The sequence below is a fragment of the Siniperca chuatsi genome, linkage group LG5, assembly GCF_020085105.1.
Source record: "Siniperca chuatsi isolate FFG_IHB_CAS linkage group LG5, ASM2008510v1, whole genome shotgun sequence".
Taxonomy (NCBI): Eukaryota; Metazoa; Chordata; class Actinopteri; order Centrarchiformes; family Sinipercidae; genus Siniperca; species Siniperca chuatsi.
Genome location: NC_058046.1, coordinates 5,638,310 through 5,656,069, shown reverse-complemented (window position 1 = coordinate 5,656,069; position 17,760 = coordinate 5,638,310). Strand labels below are relative to the sequence as shown.

Sequence of the window (17,760 nt, the reverse complement as noted above, 5' to 3'; positions counted from 1 at the left end):
ACCCAATGTATCATGTAAGGTAGAACTCTATATAGTAGTGTCAATGAATAGTTTTTCATCCCTGTCAGTTTAGGCTACTTTTATTTATGTTAAGGGTTTTTTCCCCCAAAACTTTACAGCTATATTTAGCTAAGATTTCATATTCGATCTCTTATGTATTTCCCTTAAGTTTTTTTCCCTTTATTACTGTAGCTACTCTATATAAGTACTACAGTTTCATCATTTATCCTGGCTGCATCATACTGACAAGCATGTTATTACCCACAAGGCTCAGGGGGCAGATGTATGAAAGGCGACAGTGGCATCAGAATTTGCGCTTGTTGAGATTTGTACCTCTCTGGACATCGTCGCTTATCTCGGTCAGCTCCAGGACTAAAGTAAGGTCCCGTTCTGCTGTCAAATCTCTGATGCTGGAGTTGACAAGCTGAAACCAAAAGTCAGCAGAAAATCAGAATCTGCTGTCCACCACCGGAAAGCACTTAGTGGAAGACTTTGATGTGAAAGATGGACACTAAGATGATTTTTGATTTATTCTCAACAGTAAAGCTCTTGATAGAGACAGAGTAAGGATGGATGAACAAAGTGAAAATATATATATTTTTTAAGTAAGCAGTGTATTTGTCATTCTAGCTAATCCCCCACAAGCCGAATAAGCTTAGAGAGAGATGTTTGAAGAATAATAATTTAATTCTTGTGATAGAATAAAGTGGACCAATCAATTAAGTCAACATTATGTTACAGAGTTTTAAGTCTTAGTTTAGTTTTAAATACAATATCAAAAACCTTTTTGTGGTAAATGGTTGACGATGCAATGTTGTACTAAGAGTTTCTGTACCAGCAAACATGTTCTAAGTTTTAGGGGAGGCTCTTACTTAACATTGATCTTGGAAAATATTGTGGGTGCCTTACATTCTAATTACGAATTTCAGACTGAAAATAGCTGACCCCTGACTTTGAATAGAAGCATTAGTAGTCTTACAGCATTACTCTTCCCGATTCAAGATTTTCAGCAGATTGTATGTAGATCCAGTTACTATCCCGTTCAGTCAGTGAACATCTGAGTGAAAGATGTTTTCAGCTTGACGTCAAAGTTTGCTTGAACAGCGATCAATAAGTAGTAAGCCTTTTATTGAATAGATGATAGTTAATGGTGACCGAAATCTCTTTATGCTTTTGTCCCACGGTTTGCATGAAGATCGCTGTTGCCTTTTTTATTGTTTCTGGCGCTGCATGTGGAGCAAACTGTCTGGGCCACTGTCTTTTCTTAGGTCTCTGCCTCCCTTTGCATTCAGTTCCTAGATCCTGGTGAAGGTGAAGCTGGTTTAATTGTTCAGGGTTGATGTGTTTTTAACAGATAGTCCCACCACAACTCAACGGAACCTGACCTCCAGCAGCCTGAACGACATTTCTGACAAACCGGAAAAAGACCAGGTGAGTCAACATGATAATCTGATCATGATCACCTGTCAGTCATACTATCATCACATATAATGAAGTCAGTGTCCCATCTGGTGGTATTTTCTTTATCATGCTACTGTATAGTCAAGAGTTCACAATTTGCAAGAACTTGACAGACTTTGTTACACTACTGGGAATTTTAAATGCATCACTGTAGACAGAAAGCAGGAAGCAAATATAAAGGTTTTCATGAATTTTCAGGTAAACGGATGAATTGACTGCGTTGTTGAACACACTGAATTTACACCACAAGATTTAAGGCTGTTGAGAACTCAGAGTCCCATAGGTGAGATACCGATGTACCAGATAAATCGGTAAATTATAGAGATGATGACATCCCTCACTGCCTCTTGAAAAACTCCAGTTTTTAATTGAATTAAGTTGTCTTCACTGGTGCCAATCATGTAGTGGTTTTGGCTAATAAACATATATTTATACCATGTGTTAATAATTTAGGGGAAAAAAGCAAAGTCAAAAGCAAAGTGGTGAATGAAAAAGGGCTGTAAAGGTGAGAAGTATCAATCATTTATCTAACGGCGTACTTGAAATGACATTTGTCTCAAGCAAATGCCTTTCAAGTACTGCTCAACCACAATGCCAGAACCACAGGCTGGCATTGCAAAGCTAATGTGTTAGCCTGATGTAGCTTCATCCACTGCAGAGCTGGAGAAACCAATCAGAGCAGACTGTGGCTGCTGGTTCAGGGCAGAGATAACATTGTCTAAAGTACATTGTTCCACTGCTGTCGTCATCACCCAGCCTGCTGCAGTTGCTCTGAACCTGCCGCAGCCAAGTCTGTAAAACTACATTCAAGTTGCTAGTGTCATATCTGTACTCAGTTTAGCAGTTTATTTAGAGTTTGTAGAAAATCTGAATAAACCTTTTCTTTAATTGTCAGTGTGGCGATTTTGTAGCAAGAAGGGGCTGCAGCGAGGACAACGCTTATGCCAAAAATCGTTAGTACAACAAATAAGAGAGAGAGAGTAAAGAGAGGGGAAAAAAAAAATCTATGATCAAGTTACAATGGAAAGTACACACCCAAACACACACTTGTACTCTCCCAGTCCACTTGATAACCACTGTTTGTATTTAACCCAATTATGTACGTCATAGTCAGTGTTAATGTCATATTTATTCATAAAGCACATTTAAAACAACCATTGCTGACAAAGTGTTGAACAGGATAAAATACCAAATAAACAAACATAAAAGTTAATAACAAATACATAAAAAGTAGTGTTTCAGTATGTGATTTTGAAGCACTTCTTGTGATAAATGCACAAAAATGTTTAGAATTACACATTGAAATTGCTGCAGACGACTACAAACTTGTCTGTTTGCCTTTGGTGTTTTCATAATGGTTACATCACACTGTAAGCTCCATTGATTCTGATAGTGGAATAGTTAGATTACCACAGTTCACAGCAGCCATGGTTTTGCCCCACACCAGGCCTCTGGGAGAAGAGAATTGGGTCAGACCAACCCAGTAATTCCTCCTGTGGGACAGATAGAGTAGGAAGGAGACAACTGGACAGGAAGCACATCTCCTAAACTGAAGCTCTTCCACACCCACTCAGCCTATAAATAACATTCAGAAGTTTCCTCCATGGGCCAACATACAGTGATCATTTCCACACTGGCCACTGGTTTGATAACTTGTTGCTTAACAATAGAGATACGATGGAGACAAGAGCCAGGCGGATTCACATCCAAAGACTGCAGTAAGATTAGAAGCATAGCTGAAATATGTACACTGTAAACTTACATGTATTAAAACTTTGGCTCATCGCTACATTGTTAGACTGTCCAGAAGACCAACATTGTGTTGTATAGTTAAAAAACCATGTGTATTAGATCTAATCTATCTTTTAGATTTTAATAATGTATACAAAAGCCTAAGAGACTCGCCTGTTGTAATTTCTTAAAAACCTAATTAGGAAGTACCATTTTAATGGAAAATTAAAGGGTCATATTATCCAAATGACAAACCATATTCAAATATTTTGTCACATACCGCTCCAGTAATCCACAGATCTACAACCTGTATCACTGGAACTACTTTTTACCACATAGTCCCTATGAAAACTGTTGACAATGTGTTGGATGGTGGTAAAAATCTCAAACCTGGGTAAATAAAACTATCTCCATGACTAGTATCTTACAAGTTTTTACATCTTAGGTGTGCAAAGCCAAAAAAAACCCCAACAAAAATAGTAGATTTCATGTCTGAGATAATTGAATTTGTGCCGGATCAGAAACAAATGGGACAGGAACAGATTCAGGTATACGTAGTTTACGAGGGCAGTGTGGTGTGGATTAGCAGTGATCGGACTCAGGTCAGAGTGTGCAGTTACGCTGGTTTAACCTCTTGACTCAATCATTTACAGACAAACCCATTGCCAAGACGGCTCAACTGCCTCTGATTGGATCTGTTTGGATATCGCCAGTGCAAGGTCACAAGTTTAGGGGACAAAAGTCTTCAGAGGTTGATGGCAGTGATCCTGCCAGTGTGGAGGGCATGATGATAAGTAATAGACAGACAGCCATTTTCCATTTTGTTCTTTTTACCCTCGTTATACCTGTTTTTTCCTTTACTGTTGGTTGGTACCAAAGAGGATCAAAAATTAGATCAAGAAACAACTGATCTTTTATCTATAACCTGCACATCACTAGTGGCCACAGCCCAGGGACTACAGATGAAAACTTTAAGTGTTTTTATGTAGAAAAGAGTATAATTATATTATTATTATTATTATTATTTAATAGCTGTAAAACATCTTTATGTGACCCTCCAGGGAACAGAGGTCCTATGAATTGTCGCTGGCTGTCTCTTAGTAAATGTGTCCTGTCTGCTCTCTGCTGTTTTGAAGTTAATATATAACGCAGTAGTTTTCCATGGCAGTCTTAATCTAGGTGTTTATGATTCGTTGTCAGTGAAGTTTTATTCATTAATTATCTCAATCTGTTCATAAGCATGCCACTATTTTATCATAGGGAACATCTTGTAAAGCAAATATGAGTGATGACCATCAAAAGTGAATAGGCTTTGTTGTTCAACCCAAGCTGAAGTGTATGAATGGGCACAGTACCTGCCTTTTAGTTGTCTTAGATCCAACTCTACAGCTTAAAGGTCCAGTGTGTAGGATTTAGTGGCATCTAGCAGTGAAATGACAGTTTGCAACCATTTGAATACCGCTCGCCTCACCCTCCTGTTCCAAGCGTGTAGGAGAATCTACGGTGGCGGCGAAACTCGAAAAACATGAACGGCCCTATCTAGAGCCAATGTTCGGTTTGTCCGTTCTGAGCTACTGTAGAAACATAGCGGTGCAAAATGGCGACCTCCATGGAAGGGAACCCGCTCCCTCTGTAGATAAAAACGGCTTATTCTAAGGTAATGAAAACACAACGATTTCAGGTGATTAAACACTAATGAAAACATACTTATAAATATTAGATTCCATTTCTGCCAATAGCTGCTCTTAAATGTTACACACTGGACCTTTTATAATCTTTTGATTTGTATTTACACTATTAGCTCACTCAACTGCACAGCAGAATTTCAGATTGTACATGAGTCAGGCAGTGTTGACACGAAAGCTGTTAAAACTCGTTTGAAGCAGTTTCACAGTCTATCAATGAAGAAAGAGTTGTGGCAGATAAAGAGAGCTGGGGCTGCCAAACAGTTCTTCAAAGACAAGAAGAGACAATTGCAGGACTTGAATGTCCTTTGGAGGTAAAATGTTGAACCTGTGGAACTCAGCAGGTGTCTGACCTCTGTCTTCATACATCTCACTATTGCCAAGACAGAAAGAAATACAGACCTCATATTACTACTTGTTCCTTTGGTATTTAAGCTGAATAGGATTGTCCTGTTTGATATAGGTTGTTTAATTCGGTGTGCACTGTATTGGGTAGCTTGCTGGTGTGAACATAAGATTTAATGTCTCTTCCTGTTCTACTCTTTTGTACTTTTTAGCTGAGGAACAAGTTTATGAAGAAGTTGCCGAGAGACGCCGAGGCCTCCAATGTGCTGGTGGGGGAGGTGGACTTCCTGGACGCGCCGTTTGTGGCGTTTGTTCGTCTACAGCAAGCTGTGATGCTGGGAGCTTTAACAGAAGTTCCTGTTCCCACAAGGTGGCTGAGATTCATGTCTGAACTCTAGGAATTCATAAATAGGAGCTAAAGTTTAATGTAGGAAGATGCATCAGTCCAGAATTTCCATGGAGACAGTAGTAGTTGTCTAGGTGCAACTCAGGCTGCTGTACACATATATTTTAAGGCTTTATAACACTGACAGAAATCTGGGAAAAACACTTCATATAATATAAAAGTCAGAAAATATACAAGGAGTCGACACAATAAAATAGCTAAATATTGTCAGGTATATGTAATGTTATGCGGAATGTTTTCCCTGTGTTCACCTTAAATTATAAAGAAATCTAATACACTGTAATTTAAAGACTCAAACTTTCCATTAGTGTTAAAGCATTTCATATCATATCATATCATATCATCAGCGCTTTTATAAACGATTGGTTTAGTTTGTAAAGGTGTTTCTTTTATTGTGTCCACCTACCTCATAAAGCTACAGGTGTGACACTGAACTGGTTTCTGTAGTGTTGTAACCAAGGAGCCATAAAGCAATTTAATTTTCTGTAGTTCTTGGAGGAAACTTTTCAAGCAGTTCTGATGAACTAGTAAATGTTGTATATAACAACGTCCGTAAGGAATTTCTCAGCCATGGTGACGTATCAAATGCGTCACCGTTATGACCATAATAAACACCCTTTAAAGGTGGCGTATGCGATTCTGGAGAAATCCAATACCATGATATAGAGCAAACAACAACACAGCAAGTAATGAAACTAACGTTAGCTAGGTTGTGGGTTAGCAAACTGTTGCTGCTGCGAAGCTAACAGGCAGAGGGGACGAGACGGTTTCCCAGAGCCAGCACAGCAGCTCCAGACAGCGATACTCACAACTCTCCTGCTACTATAGCTAACATCACAACAACAGCATATCTTGGCAAACTAGTAAGCTGAATGTCTGTGGGCAAGTAATTTAACGTTACCTGACACACAAATCATGGCTGGGATAGTGTTGTGTGGCCCGGTCCGAGCCACTTTGTTTGTTTCCCATTTACAGAGCCAGGGCTGTGTACACCCCCCCCTTTAAGGTTTTGTTGTTATAATGTAGCTTGGAAAGTACTTGTTCGGTATTTGAATGGATGGCCGGTATATGCAGCAGCCTGCAGTCAAAACAGAATGACAACAACATGTCCTTGTGCTTGGAGTGAATATGTCCACAGCTTAGAAGGCTGTGAATAACACAGTCACCTTCTTATGAGAGTTTGCACTGTTGTATAGATAAAGTAAAGTATGCTGTAAACCTTAACTCACATTACACATTACCAAAATGTTAGATACCTAAAGAGATGTAAATATGAAAAGGGTGCTAATAATAAAAACTGAACTTTGAACTGCATTTTCTGCAGTGACAATTGTTATCTCGTTTTATTGTGAATTTACACTCTTCTTTAATCTGTAATTTATCCATTACAGGAAAAACTACACAGAAACATTATTAATACAGATGATTTTGTTCCATTTTCAGATTTTTATTCATCTTGCTTGGACCCAAAGGCAAAGCCAAGTCGTACCATGAGATTGGCAGAGCGATCGCCACGCTGATGTCAGATGAGGTTAGACTGCCACTAATACACATCATCCATATTATATTTTAATGCTGACAGTGAAACTCCAAAAAATGTGATCTTTCATGTAACACAACATTTTCACTCACAAATGTATGCCCTTTATGTTTCGACAGTTAATGCCTCATTTAGACAATATAAGAGGAACCACATGATGCAATCCAGCATAATACCCAGGCTATAAATACTTTGTTTGTGAACCCATTATTGTTGGATTTTAGCTGACACTGGGATTCAACTAATCATATAGGCCGTAGTTTATGGTACTGTTGTATTCAGTTGGCTTATGTTGTCAGGTGTTCGTGTAATTTTGTCCACCCCATATAGGCTGACAATCAGTTTCTTGAAAGTATGTTTAAGTTTGAGCTGCCTACTACCTGTTAGTGTTTTCTTCTTCTTTGGAGTTTATTTCAGAACTTTGTTTACAAAGATCATTCCGCAATTTCTGAACAAGGTACTGACTAACATTTAATTCACCATGCAAAGATTGTCAAAGCTGTGGTATTTGTAGTATTTTGGCCAGTTCTTCTATGCAAATAAAAACTTAAAGTAATAAAATGTTGCTCAAAGTTAAAAGTCACATGTGAGCAGTAACTCATTAAAGAAAATCAAAAGTTAGTTTTTTTCCAGACACATACTGTAGGCTAACCTCTGTAAACTCACAGCTGTACAGTTTGCGAACTGATTCATATTATATCTATTTATAAAATGCATCTCTGTCCCTCTCCAGAGTTTTTGGGATGCTCAGATCTACACTGCTTCATTGGTGCATTTACACCTGAATACTGTGCTGTGTTTTTGATGTCTGTGTGTAGGATCTCACTGTCTTCCCCCATTTATTAATCCTCAGATCTGATATTACAGTTCGCTGCCTGGTGACACAGCATGCTTTGACAGGTCTCTTTCACACTTGAATGCCTCGTCCCTCTCCGTCTGTGTTCAGGTCTTTCATGACATTGCTTACAAGGCCAAGGACAGACAAGACCTGCTGGCCGGCATCGACGAGTTCCTGGATGAGGTGATCGTGCTTCCTCCTGGAGAGTGGGACCCGGCCATCAGGATAGAGCCCCCGAAATCCCTCCCCTCCTCTGACAAAAGGTCTATAAACATGTACAAATATGAAGCAAGTCCATCTTTCTAGTGTGCACTTAGTGATGTTTCTTTGGCTCTGCTGAATGTACAAGAAATGTTGTTTGCATTGCACAAATTTGAAAGAGCAGTAGACTCGTAGAGCACTTAATTTGCGTCTCCATACTGTGTTTCCCCTCCAGCAGGTTCCTCATGTTGATTTTATACCAGGGAAGAAAATGAGGACATTATTTCACTTTCTGTGGATTGTCTTCTTATAACTGGCATGTCAAATCATTTTTAGAACATTTTAGAGGATTATAATTAGTAACAGTAGCCCAAAGGTGTGACCCCTTGAAAGATTTCCTTGTTCCTTGATCTTATCTGAAACCACAAGTGTTTACTGATTCTACAAGGACCTAAGGCTGTATATTAGTCTGCTGGTCATTTATTAAACACATTTCCACACACACACACACACAGAGGAAACACTGCATAAAGACATGCATGCCTTAGCTGACACAAATTCTGTTGTGGTTCATTCTGGCACCTCATATATCACAAGTCATATTATAACCAGCAGAAGGTGCAACGTTAAGCATCAGAAGCAACTTAAATAAAACTGTAAAAAAAACACTAGAAGTATCTGTACCAGGATTCAACAATGGAAACACAAATAATCAATGCAAGAGTACATTTAAGAACAACTCTGTGGTAAAAGAAATGTGTGACGACTGAGAAAATGATAGCTTACAAGATTATCTTGCATTAAACATTTAAGAAGCCACACCTGCTCTGAATGCTGTGCGTGCAAGAACTACATTATGTTAAAAAAAGAGCAATAGTTGCAAAATCACTGAAGTGCATCCAGGTGTACATGACAGTGTTCAATTATGAAAGAGCAGCAGTGGGTTTTATTTAAAGCTGCAGTTTTACTCAGTAAAGCAGAAACGTTTCAGCTGTTTATGTGAATGATCAATCACGCAACACATAAACATCATCTGATTGAACACAAGAGGCCATGATAACATGTTGACACGCTTTATTTTCATGGCAGCTTAAATACTAAAAAAATTGCAGGCTGTGTCAACATCAATAAATTACCTGCATCAGGTAACTATTTTCATGTGATAAATTGTAAATCGCAGGTAAAGGGCCTCCCAGACTGAACAAAGCTCTGTGTGTTTTAGGAAAAACATGTATTCAGGAGGGGACTCTCAGATGAATGGAGATATGCCTCATGATGGAGGTCACGGAGGAGGGGGGCACGCTGTAGGGGACGAGCTGAAGAAGACTGGAAGGTATGAAACCGTGAACAAAATCAGATATTTTTAATAATAATATTAAATAATAATAATAGTTTTCATGAGAATGGATAGCTATATTCATTTACCTACCAACCCAAAACTGGAACGCAGCATTGCATTACCTTTCAAACACTGTAAAAATTGAATAGTTAATGGACATTGTAGTGTGCTTGAAAGAAATACGTAAATGTTTCATTGTACAATATTTTTAAACTATCAAAATGCAGCATGACTTTTACAGATATCCAGAAAAAAATGTAAATTGTTTTTGTTGTGCTTAGTACACACCTTTTTTGTTTCTGTTTTCAGATTTTGTGGGGGTCTCATACTCGACATCAAAAGAAAAGCGCCTTTCTTTGTCAGTGACTTCACTGATGGATTTCACATTCAGGCCTTGTCGACCATTTTGTTTATTTACCTGGGAACTGTGACGAACGCCATCACCTTCGGTGGTCTGCTGGGGGATGCTACAGAAAACATGCAGGTCAGACTGAGATTTGAACCTTTTTAATAGTTTGTAACAGTTCACCGTTTATGTTCTAAATGATTGATGAACTGTTCCCCTCCATGTGTGCAGGGTGTGTTGGAGAGTTTTCTGGGCACAGCGATCACCGGTGGGATTTTCTGTCTGCTGGCTGGCCAGCCTCTCACCATCCTCAGCAGCACCGGTCCTGTTCTGGTGTTTGAACGGCTGCTCTTTAATTTCAGCAGGTACATTCTCCATGTTCTCAGGTTGCCAGAGGCCCGGTTACTAATCATAGATGATTTAGGGCTTGAAATTTACTTTGTCATCACACTAAACTTTGGTTGGTGAAAGCTCCAAACCTGCTTGTTATGAATGCTCCCATAATCCGTACCACATGAACCAATCATGTTGACACAAAATAATTTTTAATGTGAGTCATGCCAGTGCAGAGTATCAGGGCCACTGAGAATAATGTGGATATATGTTAAACCTGCAGTGTGGAACTTTTGTCTCCCCCTTCTGGCAGTGAGAGTAATTACACAAACACTGTCGACGCATGCTTATGATGTATGCCTACAGGTGAGCTCGCCCCAGGCTCCTGTTCAGAAATAGTTACAAAAACACAGAGAAATGTTCTCAGTTCCAAGACAATAATCCATTATTTAGGTAGAGTAAATGTAACTTAGCCTACTCCAAATATTTTACCAACATGTCCAACAGCAGTAACGTAACATCTGTGTCTGCCCTCAGTCCTTCTCTTCTCACAGCGCTCTCCATCAAGGAAAAGCTAAAGCTACACCAGTGGTTATCTGTGTTTGTTCTCATCATCGATCGCATTCTTGTTTTGACAGTAATCCTTCTTCTGAACGCGGAGTTTCTTTTTTTATCTGGAGCATCAGAAACTTTTCTTGGATGCTTCTTAGCTTTTTCTGCCATACTCCTAGTTGCTGCAGCCTACTCCGTCGCTACTGTTGCTCCCCCCTTCAGCTCTGCCAAACCAGTCATTGCTGGTTGATGTAAAGCGCATCACTACCGGTGCGCCAGCGCGAGAATGTCGCCACAGACACCAGATTTAAAAACTCAGTATACTGCGAAATACAGAGAGATTGATCTGGCGGTGAAAGGCTTAATCAGCATTGTGTGAACTCGTTTGGCAACAAGGGCTCGAATGCAACAAACGTTCATTTAGATGTAAAAGTCCCGCACTCTAGCTTTAAGTCTTTTCATATGTTTAAAGTCAAAATATTTTGAGAAAACAAAGTTATATAATTTCAAGACTCAGTAAGCAGGTGAGACCAGTCTGTCAGCTTTCATGTGTCAAATGAGGGATTTGATGTTATGACTTTATTTTTGAAATATTACAGCTTTATTCTCATAATGTTACGACTTTTTGCTTAAAATATAACTGTTTTTCTTTATTCCTAACAGTGGCCCTAATACTAAAATAGATTTTACTGACTAGTTTTGAATATTTGGTTGTTTTTTTTTGTTTTTTTTCCATAGAGATAATGACTTTGACTACATGGAGTTCCGCCTGTGGATTGGCCTGTGGTCGGCGTTCTTCTGCCTGGTGCTCGTGGCCACTGACGCCAGCTTCTTGGTTCAGTACTTCACCCGGTTCACTGAGGAGGGCTTCTCCTGTCTCATCAGCTTCATCTTCATCTATGATGCCTTCAAGAAGATGCTCAAATTAGCTCACCACTATCCCATCAATGCCGAGTTTAAGATGGAATATGTCACACAATATGACTGCCTCTGTATGGCCCCTGCTGTTCTAGGTGAGATGTTGCAAAACTTTAAGGCGTCTGCTCATTCAATGTCTGGATACCAATGTCAGCTAGAGTGTGTTTTACCCATGAATGCATATAAGACACATCTCTATTGATTAACCAGTTAGCTGTTTTGACATCCTGTTCATGATATGGTCTCTTTAAAAACGATCCCAGTTTGCCACATTCAGGTAGTTTTTTAAGGTCAATGTCAGAAGAAACATTAAACTAAACATTGAGATTAATTTGATGAGAGAGGTTTAAGGGAGGGCTGTGTTTTGTTTTGTTTTTCCATAAAACATGTAGTTAGACAGATGGCATAATTACTCACTTTAGCTTGTTTGGTTGTAAGGAGTAATTGAAGTTTTGTGGGCTGCTGAGTTTTAGTTTCTGGCTTGTTGTGACTATAAAAAAAGTGCTGTTGATCAGACTTGGATACGACACAGCATGCCTCTTAATTTTATTTTCTGATGGGAGATGAAGAGGGGGGGCAGCCCTGAATTACTGTTTCTCTCCCTTGCTACACACAGAAATATGCTATCAAAACAGGCTGGTGCAACACCGACAGTAAGTCAGGGAAACTCCTGGCTGGCGTCAAAACCAAGCTAGCGGTTTGGCTCAATGCCAAGAGTGAAATATCTTTTAAACTATTTTTGGGGGCATTTTCTGCCTTTTTTAGACAGCAACAGTAGAGAGACGACAGGAAATGAGGGAGAGAGAGATGCAACAAAGGTTCCCTGCTGGACTTGACTTTGGGACATTGTGGTTCAGTCGGTGTTATTACCACTGAGCCACAGGGACGTCCCCAGAGTGAAGTCTTAACAACTGGATTGTAATGAAATTTGCTACAGACATTGGTGGTACTGAGGTACATAAGGTATATAGGTATATAACTGTACTTATGTTTGGATAGTAACATGCTGGATATATGCCAAGTGAGCATGTGAACATGCATGCTACATTTAGCATTTAACTCAAAGCACGACTAAGCCTGAAAAACAACAGCACAACTTGGATTAATGAAAGTTCAGCCAAGTGTGTCAACACAGAGCTGAGCCAAAATGGCTGCTGTACAAAAACAATTACATTCCCCCATCCATTCAACAGCTTTGTTTTTCTTGCATTATAGCTGTATGGGGCTATTATAGCATGGTTTTAGACATAGTCTTGTTGCTGTAAAGACTTGTTTGTTGTTATTTGACAAATTAAAATGTATTGATGATGCACTGTGTAATGTGCAGTGTTAAAAACTTGTGCTGAGAGGAAGTTTTGTTGTGTTTTTACAGAGAACAGCACAGACATCATCGGCGATCCTTTAGAAGGTACTTCAGTCTGGTACTGGAACAACACTGATCTGGTAAGTGTTTCCTGTTTTTTATTGGTGTCCTCTGACAAAAAATCTATGCTGATCTATGATCTATGATCATCTGTGCTGTCTCAACAATACAGTAGCTCTAATAAACTGTAGTGTACTGTATATATTTCACCAGTTTACTTCAAGCTGTGTTCAGACTGAATGACTTTGGTCTGGCAATCTTGAAAAGAATTTTTGAATTGGGTCACAAACCGCATATCAGCCACAAGTGAGCGAAATAATAATGAGAAAATTGAAGACAACAGTTGTAATGCTGTTGAACTGACAAACCGAAGACGGAAAATAGAACCGTCTGATAAGCGCATTGTTTCCAATTTGAGGTTACTGTGACACGCTCAGTTGATCTCTCTTTACTCCAAAACACTGAAAGTCTGACGTTGTTATCAGTCAGCTCTTCTCAGCCTCTCCGGTACAAGAGTTGTTACATAACAGTACTTTACCTGAAAGCCCTGTATTGTATCTGCTCTTTGTTTCCTCTGTGCAGCCAATGAACGCCACATGGTCGTCCCTCACAAAGACGGAGTGCTTAAAGTACAAAGGAGAGCTGGTGGGGAAGGCCTGCGAGTTTGTCCCAGACATCACCCTCATGTCCTTCATTCTGTTCTTTGGCACTTACACCTGCTCCATGTGTCTGAAGAAGTTCAAGACCAGCCCTTTCTTCCCCACCACCGTGAGTCACCGTCAACCACACTAAGCTAATTTAATCCAACAGGTCATCTGTCGAGGAAATGAATTAGGTGTCCAAATGTTTGAACAGCAGGTTATAGAGAACAACTTTGTCAAGTGTTTGTGTTAACTTTCACCCAGGTGAGGAAGCTCATCAGTGACTTTGCCATCATCCTGGCCATCCTCATCTTCTGTGGAGTGGATATGCTCGTAGGAGTCGACACTCCTAAACTCATTGTGCCAACTGAATTCAAGGTGAGTGCCCTGACTGCTCCCTAAGTGCTCATGCCGAATGCACAATTCAAGTGCATTTTGTTTGTGTATTGATTCATAAAACATAAGATTCCAATAGACTCTTGTCAAAAGGTTTTAATTCAAAACACAATCTTGCATTTACAAGTACCATGTGACAATAATGCAACTTAGACAAAAAATAAAACAGTTGGCTGTGATAGTTTGTTTTTTAAGTCACTGGAATATAACTTGATTTCCATACCATAGTGAAATGAACTAAAAGCAGTGGTTTTAAAGGCAGGAAGCTGCAGCAGTATCTTAGGTGGTAAAGGCAATGGCAATAAAATGTAGGGTTGTTTGTTTGATCTGCGGCTCCTCCTGTCTACATGTCGAAATTACCACGAGCAAGACACTTAACCCCAACAGTGCTCTGAAATTTTAAGTCGCTTTGGACAAACACATCTGCCAAATTAATGTAATGTAAAATCATTCAAATGGGTTTGGAAAATGATCAGCTGAAATGATTTCTAGTTTGAGTCCCGAAGAGTGACCTTGTTTATCAAAAGCAAACATTTCTGTCTGTGTGTTGAGCACAAATGCCACTTTATCTAGTAGACTGACATGCTGACGCTCCTGTCTTCCTCCCTCATAGCCAACAAGTCCTAACCGGGGCTGGTTTGTGCCCCCGTTCGGAGGAAACCCCTGGTGGGTTTACCTGGCGTCGGCTCTTCCTGCCCTGCTGGTGACCATATTGGTCTTCATGGATCAGCAGATTACGGCTGTGATCGTCAACAGGAAGGAGCACAAGCTGAAGGTAAATAAGAAACTATACTGACAAAATGTGTATTCTAAGCCAGGTGGTAATACGTGTTGTTGTTTTAATACTTTGAGGTTGATGTACTGTATGTGAGTGAAGCAGTGGAGGGTTGGGAATCACTTCTGTTGAGTTTTTGTACTACAGATGGGAGGATTTGCATTACAGAAATTGGCTGTTCTCAGAACATGACCAACATTTAAATTGCTGTGAAATGCTTGAATCTGCGTTATTCATATAGTAGAATGCAATGTGTTTAAATTAGAAATTCAACAACAACAAAAAAGTTTTTATTGCAGTTAAAAAAAGTTAAGCTTTTTCTTTCCTTTTTTACCTGATTTGTGTGAAGTGAGGATTTTCATGCGTTTCCCACAACAAATTGCAGTTTGTACAGGACACTGGCTACCTTCACACTGTGGTTAAATATTGTTGTCATTCTTCTCATGGGAGTGAGAGATGTTTCATGGCAGTGACTGAACACAGTTCAGTTCAAAAAGCAACTACTTGAGATGTTCAGAGAGTCACTGCTGAAGTTGAGCAATGATTCAGCAGTGTGACTTGTCCCTTTAGAAATAACTGCAGAATAATTTCAAAGCTCTTTGGTTCTCTTCTGCATTAATCCACATATTCTATGATCAAACCATACAAGAGCTGTTTTCTGGGTTTTAGGTTTGCCTGTGTCTGCAGCCGTGCTGTGTATACTGTTTATGCCTGAGCATGCACATACATGACCTTTAACCTTGAGTTTGTCTGTAACAGAAAGGGGCAGGTTACCATCTGGATCTGTTCTGGGTGGCCATTCTGCTGGTGATTTGCTCCTTCATGGGTCTGCCGTGGTACGTGGCAGCCACCGTTATCTCTATCGCTCACATCGACAGTCTGAAGATGGAAACGGAAACATCGGCCCCTGGAGAGCAGCCGAAGTTCCTGGGTGTGAGGTAGGACACGGTACAATATGTTAGAGTGTGTTTTCATCTGGATCAACATCAAAGAACACATAATGACAGTCATGCTTATGGCAGCTACTGTCTGCACCAAAAACGAATCATTTCTTCTTTGGCCCACTGTCTAACTTTCCACCACATTTCACTAAAATGTGTTCAGTAGTTTTAAGAGCTTGTTAGAGAGGTAATTAACTGAACTGTAATAAACTGATTTGGGTCGTGAGTTAAGCCAAACGTTTACGCGTAGATTATTGTTGGATTGTTAATCCTGACTGGTCAAATCCTGTTTATTACCATCTCTTGTGTTTTAAAGTGGAGCGGATGGGTTTACATCACCTCCATTAAATTAAAGAAGTTGGAAAATAATATCTTCTTTTCATCCCCTTGAGTTTTTAAAGAAAACATTCTCTGCTGTCCATTTGTGACTCCATATACTCCAATTAAGAAGCATAATTGGCAGTAATAAATCATTATGTTTTTGTACATGTCCCAGCGTTTGCCTTTTGTGTTCCTTAATAGATGGTAAAGACACTTTTGGATTTTCTTCCTGTTTTTAGAGGGTTTTTTTGTTTTGTTTGGTGACATCCTCCGCAGCCTCCTGATGCGTCAGCTGTAAGCTGAACTAACAGACTCTGGTCTTGCAAGACACTGAAACAGCTACACCAACTTTGAACTTCCTACAAATGCTGGGTTTCTCTTTGCTTTGGCTAAACTGAACGAGATTTGGGAAATGATTGGCATCCTCAAATAATCAGCACCATTATTCAGGCTTTTCTGGGACTTTGTTATTGTTTGGAAAGGAGGTAAAACATGTCCAAATCATGAAATTATATTTGAGTTGTGTTCTTGTAATAACTGTATTTTTCCCTCTTTTTATTTATTTTTTTTTACAGAGAGCAGAGGGTCACTGGTGTGTGTGTGTTCATCCTGACAGGACTGTCTGTATTTATGTCTCCTATTTTAAAGGTAATTATTAATCAGAGATTGTTTTCTGATGTGTATCTCTTTTCAAGACGACTGAGCTATGGCAGATGTTGGAAATGAACATTAAAACATTTTAAATGCCGATAGTATCTGTAACAGACCTGCTAAGTTACACATTTACTCAAAGAGAATGGCTTGGCACTGAGAAACAAAAACATTTTGATTTGGTAATAGTGGTTGTACTACCTACCTAACAGCACACTAATGTTTTTATTACGAAGAGAACTTAAAATGAAATGAACGTGGCAAAATAAGGTAATTAGCCTCCTCTTACTGTCGCTACTAGGTTTATTTTTTGGATTCTCTTGGACTAACTGTCTGAAAAAGAGAGAAATAAGCTGTTATTTCTGTATCAGTCACTCCATAAACCTCTAAACTCTCCAGTTGGCTGCTACGCTGCAGTCCATGTGTGAGGTCAGAGGTCAGTAGAGCACTGAATCTGACTATAGATTAACTCCCAGTTTGATGGTGTAAAATGTCGGATTATTGCAGACTCATTATCATTATCATCTCATTTCAGTGATTAATGACTGGTTGTGTTTCTCACTGGGGGGGAAATGCAAAAGAAAATGTTTACTGTACAACTGCCAAAACATAGTACAATAGTTTTTTTTTTACAAAACCTGTGGGTAAGAAATGGTTCTTGTTTTTATAATAATACCAATGTTTTTAGCTGATCTTCATTATATTTATTATTGGTGCTGCTGTCACAAAGACAAGCGGATCGCTTTCCATTTTCCTCAGAGCCTAGCAAACTACCGACAGGACACACTGCATTTGCAAGATGTTTCTTTTGTTCCAGAAACAAACATCTATGTTTGTTTCAGGGGAAAACAAAAGCGCTATCCTCTCCCTCTTTTGGTTGCACAAAGGTTGACACACTTCCTTTGTGCCGTAAATCAAGCCTTCATTTTACCAGTGAGATTGTACCCGGTGGGAGACAGAATTGCATAGTGCAAGCG

General features: G+C 39.4%; 1 protein-coding gene across 3 annotated transcripts in view; it reads left to right on the top strand.

Annotated features, from left to right (window-relative positions):
- slc4a4a (solute carrier family 4 member 4a) overlaps positions 1-17,760 on the top strand; it is a 65,273-nt gene that overhangs the window by 35,947 nt on the left and 11,566 nt on the right. For all 3 annotated transcript variants that reach the window (XM_044195951.1, XM_044195950.1, XM_044195952.1), the window contains 14 exons: positions 1,355-1,431; positions 5,435-5,592; positions 7,072-7,159; positions 8,115-8,269; positions 9,430-9,540; positions 9,856-10,030; positions 10,124-10,257; positions 11,516-11,790; positions 13,068-13,138; positions 13,641-13,826; positions 13,964-14,077; positions 14,709-14,870; positions 15,630-15,808; positions 16,708-16,780. In XM_044195951.1, coding sequence (XP_044051886.1) covers positions 1,355-1,431; positions 5,435-5,592; positions 7,072-7,159; positions 8,115-8,269; positions 9,430-9,540; positions 9,856-10,030; positions 10,124-10,257; positions 11,516-11,790; positions 13,068-13,138; positions 13,641-13,826; positions 13,964-14,077; positions 14,709-14,870; positions 15,630-15,808; positions 16,708-16,780 — 1,958 coding nt within the window. The remainder of the gene's footprint in view (positions 1-1,354; positions 1,432-5,434; positions 5,593-7,071; positions 7,160-8,114; positions 8,270-9,429; positions 9,541-9,855; positions 10,031-10,123; positions 10,258-11,515; positions 11,791-13,067; positions 13,139-13,640; positions 13,827-13,963; positions 14,078-14,708; positions 14,871-15,629; positions 15,809-16,707; positions 16,781-17,760) is intronic.